General features: G+C 39.9%; 1 protein-coding gene across 1 annotated transcript in view; it reads left to right on the top strand.

Annotated features, from left to right (window-relative positions):
• The window catches only part of ambp (alpha-1-microglobulin/bikunin precursor), an 8430-nt gene extending 5000 nt beyond the window's left edge, over window positions 1-3430 (top strand). The window contains exon 10 of the mRNA XM_005729291.1: window positions 3411-3430. Within this exon, the coding sequence (XP_005729348.1) occupies window positions 3411-3430 (20 nt within the window). The remainder of the gene's footprint in view (window positions 1-3410) is intronic.
• Window positions 3431-11223: the final 7793 nt, after the last annotated feature.

An 11223-nucleotide genomic window follows, 5' to 3' on the forward strand; every position in this document is an offset into this window, starting at 1 on the left:
CCAGTCATCCACCCATTCACACACACATTCACACACTGTTACTTCTTGCAATACCAGTTATAACATCACAGCAACACCTGTGTTTTCTGTGTGGTTTCGAATTTTTGCTTGGATCAAAAATTTTATAGCACTTATTAGTTTAGACTGAATCAGCTTCCCTGACTCAATGTGTGAAAATGAACAGACCAGGTAGATGAATACCATTATAAACAATTTTGTGTGCTGAAATATAACACCTTTGTGGTATTTCCTACTCAAAAAAATATCATGTGAAATGTTACCAGCAGAGGTCCCCATCATTTAAGGTTTAGAGCCAAACGCTCATGTTCCCCTCCCTCCTTCCGGATGTTGCAGTCTTTCTGGTTCACAGAACAAATACTGTGCACAGTCTTTAATGTGTTTTGCGGTGAACATCATAGAAAAAGTACCAACATGCAACCATACACACGTGAATTGCATACACTAATGATTACAGCTGAAAGAATATACTTCTCCTTGGTGACAGTATCAAAAATGACACAGTATGCATGTTTATGGTATACTTTCCGGTGCTCAGGGACTCTATCAACAAATCTAAATAAGAAACATTTCCTAATATTATAATTAAACAAACTGTTTGAGACATGTAAGGGTGAAAATGCTATTAGGATCACCCTACAACAATCATCAATAAATTCTTCTGTTATTTATTGCATGGACCTCAGAATATCCTGGCCATAAATTATATTGTATGATCCTACATTGTTAATCCCATAATGTGCTAATAATTATAGCCATGGCTGTGGTAGTTTATATGAATGTGATATTTTCATGTCACATAGATGTTTTGCATACTTACAGTTATAAAAGGATCTATTCTTAGACCTTGATAAGAATAGTGTATTAGCACTTCATGATATAGTCCCAGACCTAAGTGGCTATTTCCTGGCATTTATCATGTAATTGTTTCAGTCTAATTTTTATCACCATAAAATTTTCATTCAATTGTAATTACACATTATTATCCATGTGCAGGCTCTGTTATAGAGAATCCTAACCTCCACTTCTTTATTATCAGGGGTGCAAACTGTATTACAGAGTATCCCAATATACTTCTTGCATTGTAATTACGCATTATTATCTGGGTGTATGCCATCTTGAATAACTCTGATAACACACTTTACAGCATCTTGATGGAACAAAAAACATCAGTAATGGAAGACTCCTCTCTCACCATTGTAAAACAGAGAAATCATTCGCACCCACAGCCAGCAGGCTTTTAAACTCTCATGTTAATAGCAGACGAGCTATGTCAAAAATATGAATTTCCCTTTGGGATCAGCAAAGTTATTTTTATTCTTAAGCTGTATTATAGAGTATTTTAACCTCTAATGCTTTCATTGTTATTACACTGTATTTTGAGATAGCCTATAGTGGGCTTTGATTAATGTACTAGGTGGAGTTAAAGGGGAGAAGGTTTGGTGTGCTCTCTCATTCAAAAGGATGAGGACTAAATAATCCAGACAAAAAAGACATGAAGAAAAGCCAGGAGGGGGCAATATTTCTCTGTTGGTGTTTCACAGATATATCACACAATCTCAATTAGATTCACACAGATTTGAATACATTTAGCAGAAAATGATGAGTCATTCACTGCTGCAGAAATATCACATAATATCTCAACTAATCCTAGGCTATTTGCCCTCTTTTAATTTTCACTCTTCCAAAGGAGCCAGGCTTCCTGCTCTCAGTTCCCAGAGTTCCTGGCTGCTGGCAGTAGAATGCTGGGAATATCCGGAGAGGAAGGGGAAGTGACATCACAGAACTGACCTTCCGTACCAAGCCAGATCACCTGGTGTTCCCTGGACCAGAGTTACCAAATAAGCACAAACATAAATAAGCCTGCCAAGGGGCAAATGCTTTGTTTTTGAGCATTCACAAATATAATTTCAGAGTGCTTATCACACATTTTTGTGCTTCAGTTTATTTTCCAGAAGTATGGGATAGACAAAGAGATAGGAGTAACTTCAATTCATTATGCAGGAATCTTTCTGTTAGATTGTCTGAGCTAATTTGGTAGGAAATTTCCACTGCAATTCAGCTGGTTCCTCATATTAACTGAAAGCCTTTCCGAGTTTCTAGTTACTAGTCTGCTGGGGGGATTTTCTTGCCTAATGTCATTTTTAATTACCAAAACATTGATTCAGTCTCACTGATTATGTTACAGTGAGCCCCACAGTACTACCCAACTGTCCTCGTGAATTCTAGATTTAAAATTTATTACCCCAAAAATAATAAAACCTATGCTAAAACCTTAAAATGAGCTAATGTTTGCTAAGAGAAACACACAATTATTTTTTAGCAAAGAGGGACGGCAGAAGAAGAGAAGGAGGTTAGAAGCTGCCCAAAAGAGAAAGCATTTGGATGAGGAGACAAAAAGAAGGACAGATGTGGGAGGAAATGTGATTTTGGAAGACAGCAAAGGATGAGTCATCTTTCAGCAAACTGCTGCAGCTCCCACTGTCTCATTGTCCTACCAACAGAGGACCCCCTCCACACACACACACACGTAGCGGCCGTTCTCTCACTTCAGAGGATGCAAAACTGCCTAATTTTCATTTCAGAGGACATCTTATCCAAACTATAACCAATATTTGCCTTCCCCTTATCCTATAACCAAAACTTCACCACCTTTTTTTCCATCTTCAAGTTCAACTCTGACTACGTGGCCAACCAACAGGCAGCCACAAACATTTAAATACCCTCCTCTAAACCCCAGCTGTGTCATTTGAGTGTTTTCACTAAGTCTGAGGTCTAACAGATGGTTGTCCAAAAAGACAGAACTGGGGGGGGAAGGGTTTGCTTGTCTTCCTACAGTCCCCCAAACCTATATTAACTCACAGAGTTATAAACATTGCTCGGCATATCTCATTTATTTATCTCTTTTATTTCATATAACATAACCAAAACACAGTCCAATCTCCCAGATGTTATTTAGCAGTATGACAAATGCCTCATAGAAACATAGAACACAGAAACTATCTTCAACATAATTACCACATGCATATATGCCTGTCTGGTGAAAGTGTTCATGCTGACTGAACATGTAAGAACTTTGCTTTAATTCATATGCTTTAATATTTTGGATTTTGCATTTATAACAGCTTTCTTTGACATGCAGTCATTTTACAATGACATGTTTTGTGGCATTTTTATACTGCCTCCAACTAACACTTTTCTCCTTCCTCAACTGGTTTTCACAATCCTCCACAAAGACTATGTGTTAAAGGCTCTACTCCTAATAAATTGTGACTGTTCCTAAGTTTACAGGTTACTCAGACATTGCTTATGATAAGTAAACGATTGCTTAACTGAATTAAGGAATGAGTTTGACTGAGACATTTTATTATGAAATAATGTTTCAAAAAGAGGAGGAGATGAATTTATCTAACAAGCAGGAGAAGCTACGACTGAAACTCGGTTTGTGGATGTTATTTGTTTGTGTAAAAGTTAAGCTATTGCAAAAGGTGCTCATGTCTTTATTATCACTTAACTGCTCAGGCTGTATGTCTTCGATGATAGAGTGAGCGTTATGTTGAATGGGCTTATGCATGTGTTTATGTGCTGGTCAGTGTATGTCATTATTAATTTTTGCAATATAAGAAATATATTATCCAATTAGGTTCGCTGTTAGCCAAATGCAGGTTGCTAATAGTGGTTTGCTTTTGATAGTTTTTAATAGCATTAGCTAACTTCCTGGCTATTGCTAACTAAATGAGAGAACCTGCTTGGTCAGTTGCAGTGTCGATCCTGGCTATGATGGCATTGTATTCACATGTTTAAATGCAATTTTCCACATGTAGTGATTTCTGCTTTGAAATCAACATAAGGGCTGAATGACCTTTGACCAGCTGACCTCAAGAATATCCAACCCTCCACTGTCGCTGCACAGTGTGACGCTCTGGCCCATTCCACTTTGACTGACCTCTCTTTGACTCTCACGCACACACACAGAGGGTATGACCACTCGATGCTCTCCCAGACACAGTCAGACACAATAGGAGACCCGACACATTCCTTTTCCCCAGGTGGCATAAAAGACACAGTCAGATCAATGTCCTAATAGGCTCCAAACCAGTGACAGACAATTATTAACCCCTGACGGGTGTGAGTTCCTCTCTCTCCTTGCCAGACTATTGTCTGACCACCGTGTGTTTGTATTGTCTGAGGGCCTTTTTTGGGAGGGGTCATGTAGTACTGGTTAACCACTGGATAAGAGGTCTAACTTAGAGTATGACATGCTCATTGTGTATGTAATCTTAACCTGAGAAAAGTGGATATTAACATGCTCCAAATTGTGTCTTTAAAATATACACATTGATAGAACTGACCACATACCAATGTGACAACAAATGATGACAGCTCGCAGCCATGCGTCAGGACAGCTGATTAGGGTAAATTGTGTAAACAAGGATAAAATCCAAGAGCAACTGATATATAACAGTTTGCGAGTGTTACAGAGATACAATTTAAGCATCATGAGACTATTTCTACTTCTGTACCTCATTCAGAAATCTTCCTTTGCACCTCTTCTTACTCACTTCACTCTCTGCTTCAGCTGGACCTCCCTCATCCCCCAACTCTTCACCGCTCTTTCTCCCCCAGGCTCCTCTCCAATTCCACTACAGCCGTGTGTGTGTGTGTGTGTGTGTGTGTGTGTGTGTGAAGGGCTGGTGGTGGTAGGACAATGGGCAGTAAGGGGGCTAGTTGAATAGGACCATTGAGCCTGCTCAGCCAAACAGAAAATCATCTCCCATCTCACTTCAAAACCCACAGTTTCACTGCATACAAGTAGGCCTTTATTCTCCATAATTACTCCCTGATACACATATACATACATAGGCACACATGCATATAGATGCATACATACAGGCTTACAAACACACACAGATACAGAAATATATATATGGACTCTGGATGGAGTCTGACATATTAAACTGTCAAGAAGCAAGTTGTTCAAATGACTCCCCTGAATGTTATTCTGAAATGTGAAATTTAAGAAAACTAAGGTCATTTTGAATCTGAAGGCAGCTACACGTCTCCAGAAATTTGGGCCATGTTTACCACTGTGCAGCATCCGCTCTTCCTTAAAGATCAGCTCGTAAACATCTGGGAACTGAAGCGGCTAGTTACTGGAATCTGGGAGAGGAATGTTTTACCATTCCTGTCTGATTGAGGATTGTAGCTCATCAGCAGTCCTGGGTTTTCTTTTCATGTTGCACTAAATGTTTTCAGTTGGCCAAAGGTCTGGACTGCAGGCAGGCCACTTCAGCACCCATACTCATCTACTTTGAAGCCATGTTGTGTTGATAGATGCAGTATGCAGTTTAGCATTGTTGTGCTAAAATATGCAAGGCGTTCCCTGAAAAAAAACGTCTTTATGATGGGTGCAAATGTCACTATAAAACATGTATATGCCTTTTAGCATCAATGGAGCCTTTCCATATCTGTAAGCTGCCAATTCCACAGACACTAATGCACTCCTATACCATCAGAGATGCATGTTTTTGAACTAAGCTCTGACAAAAAGCCATTCATGGCTTCTACATTTTCTAAAAAGAATTTCAATTTGTCTAACCACAGAACAGTTTTCCTCTTTGTCTCACTCCATTTTAAATGAGCAGAGACAATGGTGATGTTTCTGGCTTATGTTCACATAAGACTTCTTCTTCTTTGCATGATGGAGCAGACAGTGACTTCTAGAAGTGTTCCTGAGCCCAGGCAATAATTTCCATGACAGAATCATGCCTTGTTTTTAATGCAGTGCCACATCAGGCCCCAGATTTCCTGATCTAGTTACTGATTTATTTGGCATCGTCCCTCGCACACAGAAATTGCTCCAGATTTTTGGAGCGATATTATGTGTAGCAGATGATACAGTATATATAATCTTCACAATTTTAAGTTAACGAACATGACTGGAACTGTTCCACAGTGTGTGAACAGAGGTGGGGGTTTTTTCCTTTTTCCCAGCCTGTTGAATTTTTGCCCATCTTAACTTCTAAGAAACTCTGCCTCTCTAATAAGCTCTTTTTATACCCAATCATGTTACTGACCTGCAGTGTTGGGGAGTAACGGAATACATGTACCGCCGTTACGTATTTAAAATACAAAATATGAGTAACTGTACTCCGTTACGGTTACCATTTAAAAAGGTGGTAATCAGAATACAGTTACTTTGCTGAAATAAAGGGATTACACAGCTGTATTTTCCTGTTTCATATGTTCGGCTATAAGGCTAAAAAGGAAAAGTACGAGCTGTCACGGAGCAGAAACGGGAGCTGGAAGCATGTAAATATAATAATAACCACTGCAGCCAAGAAGAGTGCCTGACGAGCCCAGTTGTAAGCTATTAAGACTCGACTGTACTCTGTGTTCGTGTTTTCCTCCAAAAACAACAAGTTCCATTGGAGCAGCCTTTCAACGCCTCTCTCTGTCTCTCGCAAGCAAAGTTGACCCACACAACAAAGTAAAGCTAGTTTTCGGCTATGAGCCCGACACGGAACCGACGTATTAGCCAGAGGTCCCTTTACTACGGTTCGGAGCCACGGACCTGTTTTATATATGCACGGAATAGTTTTCTATACGAGATCGCTGCAAAAAGTGCAGCCTTACCTAATGTCCACCTACTGTTACTAAGATTTAAAAATCTAGTCGGTATTGGCATGGCGAGTAACCTTCAGTAATAGTAAAAATTCACACAACAATAGTAGATTCATGTAGTACGATAATATAATAGCTAATCCAAAGTATTCAGAATACGTTACTGTCATTAAGTAACGTAACGGAATACATTACAAAATACATTTTGGGACATGTATTCTGTAATCTGTAGTGGAATACATTTAAAAAGTAACCTTCCCAACACTGCTGACCTGTTACTAATTAACCTAATTAGTTGCGAAATGTTCCTCTAACTGTTTATGCTTAGTGCTACTTACTTTTCCAGGCTTTTGTTTCCATTGTTGCAGCCTTTTTGAGACATGTTGCCATCAAATTCAAAACATGCTAATTTTTTTTCATGAAACAGTAAAAATGTCTCAGTTTAAACATCTAATGTGTTTTCTGTGTTCTATTGTGAATAAAATATAAGTTTAAGAGATTTGCAAATCGTTGACACAATGACACAACTTTTTTGCAGTTGGGGTTGTAGAGAAACAGTGCAACAAAAGTAAAACAGCTGCATGACCATGTTTAAAAACTGACCTGTGAACACCAGATTTATGTACAAATTTATATACCTATGCTAAATATTCTCCAGTTTTCATAGCTCTTTTCTAGTCATTTCTACAAACCTCGTTCACCCATTCACACATGCATATAACAATGAATGCACTGGGAGTAGTTTTGGTAATTGTCTGTGAAGGTTCTCAGTCATCCAGGTCATCGTAGTCTAAGGAGCTTGGAAAGAAAAGCGTCCTTGAAGACATTTCACCTCACATCCGAGAAGCTGCTTCAGTTCTAAGAGCAACTGGTGGAGAGTCCCAGACTTTGGTGATTCTGTATTTTGCCCATATGAAAGGAGCCGGAGATGAAATACGTACCTATGGGTTCTGTCGACGATGATGTCTGTATTCCAGCTTCTTGACAGTTGATAAAGGAAACTGAAAATATGATTGCAAGATTTTACAAAGATAAAAAAAAAATACAGGAACATTAGTGACTGACAAAAAAACAGGAGTTATAGAGTTGCAGTAGTGGACAAATCAAAGATCCTCGTCTACTGACAGTATGCTGAAAAACAAAAAAAGTTATTCAGACATGGCACAGAGGTTAGCAGCCTGTCACAAAAATACATACTTTGATCCTATTTCTTGAATGGGACACATTCAACACATTTCGATAGACATAAAAAAAAGGATTTTTGTCCCAACAAGGTGATTCCAAATTAGCAATTGGAGTAAGAAACTTGCCATATTTCTGCATGATGTATAGGGACTACTTAAAAAAATTAGAGCAAGCTGTAGGAAACTTCATTTTTCACCATGACACAGTGCCAGTAAAAACATACCTATATAAGAAAACATGCAGTCGAACACTCAGCCATGGCTTGACATTTTTGGAGTAGTGTGGGACCATCTTGACAAAGAATGGAACAACAGTCAGCCAATATCCAAAGAAGAACTTTGAGTGTCCTTAAAGACGAACTATTCCTGAAGACTACTAAATAAAAACTGAGAAAAAGCTGCCTAAGAGAGTTCAAAATGTGCTGGAGAATGAAGGTGGTCGTAGCATATTGACTTTCAAGCTTGCTAGCATTGTACAAACTCTGTTTTTGCCTTATGTACTGTATTTCCGTGTATGTTTGCACATATGTCAATGAATCACTTGTCATTTGTCATTTTTCTGACAAAATGAATTTTTAAATGAGGCATGGCTCAAGAACTATCATCGACATCTTTGTCTTTCCCATGCTAACTACTGAACTTGCTAACTGGTTCCCAGAATAAAAACTACAGTGCATGCATTTTTCCACACTGGATTTATCCACCATCTGTGTGGCTTTCAAATGGGATGGGATTCACCCAATCAGCCTAGAAAGTAACAATTCGCCCAATGTATATAGAGATTAATTTCCAAAACCATTTAATTCTCATTTACTGTGCTGTAATAGCGAAAAATGCTGCACCAGCTGCATCACAATATGTGCTACCAGCCTAATTCACTGTAAGCCCATAACAAGAGGTATTATCTTAAACGGCCTGTTAAACAAAGGCAGCAGACCTTGACAGAACAAGTGCTGTCACAGAGTGCAATATCAGCGCCGGTTTTTGACAGTGTTACACAGGACCATTTAAACTCCACCAAGCTTGTTAGCCTAGAGTTGGTCCTGTGACCAGCCTCCTCATTGTGTATCCATCAAGCTGAATCGGTGTGTAGGAGGGTAATCCATACAGGATAATTGGTACACTTGTTCATGGAACACATGTGGACTATCCATCCATCCTTCCAGACTCAATAGTCATTAACTGATCCTTGGCAAGTCAATAAGAGTCAGCTGATGACAACTCCAGAGGTGATACAAGCATGGGATCCTCTAAGTAACTAACTGGGGATCTACAATGAAGCTGGTAAAGGTAATATTTATAAAGGTAAGATGCATCAGGTTAAGTCAATCGTTTTTGATGGAAGTCCACTAAGCAAAGTGCCTTAACTTTTGCACCAATAGCGATTATTGTTTCAGTAAGATCATGAAAAAAAGCAACAAACAACTATTTATGCACAGGAAAAAAACAACAACAACAAAACTATGGCATAGGGGTTTTATACACAGAAACCTTCAACTGTACCTGGTGGGACAAATGGGGCAGGCAGCAGGAGACAGGATGCTGGAGGTGGAGTGCAAGTATGTGTGTGTGTGTGTGTGTGTGTGTGTGTGTGTGTGTGTGTGTGTGGCTAGTTTGGGGGGGGTGGTGGGTTGAAGCTCCATATGGGCAACCCACCCCTGGCACCCCCCACCCCACCTCCTGCAAACAGGCAGATGTCAAATGGGACGTGCCTCCATGATGGGGCACAGGGTCACACTGCACAGGGGCAAATAACAGAACAGGAGGTACAGAGAGGGAGAGAAATGCCTTCTTGCCAACACCCCCCCCCCTTCCCCCCTCCACCAAAACACAACAAATAAGACATGCACATGCTACCAGGAAAAAAAAGCTGAGCTCACACAAACATGCCGACACAGGCGGAGGGCCGCTGCATAGCATTACAGCCACTGTGACAAACAAAACTCACGGATTAAGCGACATTTACATTTGTTTCCTGACATACATATTTAAGCCCCCTGGAAAAATAAATATGAGAAGCATTATTTAATTCATTTTAATTATATTTTCAAATGTAATATATGTTTTTTTTAGAAATACCTGTGCATTATTCATAGTTGGTAAACTTTCATCAAGATTTCATGAACTTGACTCTTGCATCTATTGTCCGTCCCTTTGTTTTGTTCTGTTCAGTGTGGCTATATAACTACAACACGTTCCACCACACTGATGTAAATGTGGCAGGCAGAATGTCAGAAAACACTCTCAGTGTATTTCATTTAGAATTGCATCAATTAGCAGATAAATCTATTTTTTAAAATCATTTTCAGGATCTTTTCAGACACTCTCTGCTTCCAGCTATCTTTAGCAATCAATGTGCTAATTATTTCCCAACATGAGCAATCACTTGTTTGTGTATTGAATATTCAGAAACAGTGAAAAATGGGCATTGCCTGTGTCTCAGAGACTTTAACAATGTCTTCGTTTTTCCTGTTTTCTTTTTACAAAAATTGGAGTTTGATATTGTATCCCTTTTTATTTTCTTTGTCATACATGACAAACTTAATATTGAAAAAAAAAAAAGTAGTTTCAGCCATGTGTGGATTAAAATCTGAGCAGCCCCTCAAAAATTCAAATAAGGTTAAATTATAGCCATGAAACTTTGTCGGTGTATCAGACTGGAGTAGCAGTTGCCAACCTGACTATAAATTACACTAAATAGGAATCGTTCTGTTCTTGTGAGTCCAGTGCATGCATGTTTCTAATGTGTCTACAACTACTTGACTATAATGGGAGATGCAACCAGACTAAAAGGACAGGTGGTAGCGTGTGCATGTGTGTGTGTGAGCACAGTGTGGAGGTATGGGCTGTAGTCCTAAACAAAGCAGGGGAATGGACACACACTCTCTCACGCACACACAGAGGCTGTTCTCTCTGTTTTGAGTGCTGAATGGTTACGCCCGCAGGGCAGGAGTAAGGTTACTTTACATACTGCACTTACAGCTCCCTTTACCACTGGGGTATAAAATGGATTTAAATGAGAAAGAGGGGAACAGAGGGGTGAAGGCAGAGGGGTGGAGGGTGGGAGGACTCCCTTTGTGTAACAGGAGGTCTGCTGCTGCTCTGGCATGGCTATGGAGATGGTGGAGCGGGGTCAATCTCCCTGCTCTCCCTCCCTCTGTCCTTTTACTATAGGCTGGCTGCTCTGTCTCTCCTCCTCATCTCTCCCTCCCTCCATCCCTTCCTCCCTATTAGCATAGCAGCTGCCTGATACAGGGCGTAGGGTGGAGAATGGCCAGGTTGCTGTGTGCATATGTGTGTGAGGGTGTTTTGCAGAGGGGCGGGAGGCGAATTGGGTGGGGGGAGCCCAGTCAATGGCGGCCCGTCTGGCTGGTGAATAGTAGCTAAAGCAGGCCCC

This window comes from Pundamilia nyererei, unplaced genomic scaffold (assembly GCF_000239375.1).
Source record: "Pundamilia nyererei isolate P.nyererei 1_Seehausen unplaced genomic scaffold, PunNye1.0 scaffold00032, whole genome shotgun sequence".
NCBI lineage: Eukaryota > Metazoa > Chordata > Actinopteri > Cichliformes > Cichlidae > Pundamilia > Pundamilia nyererei.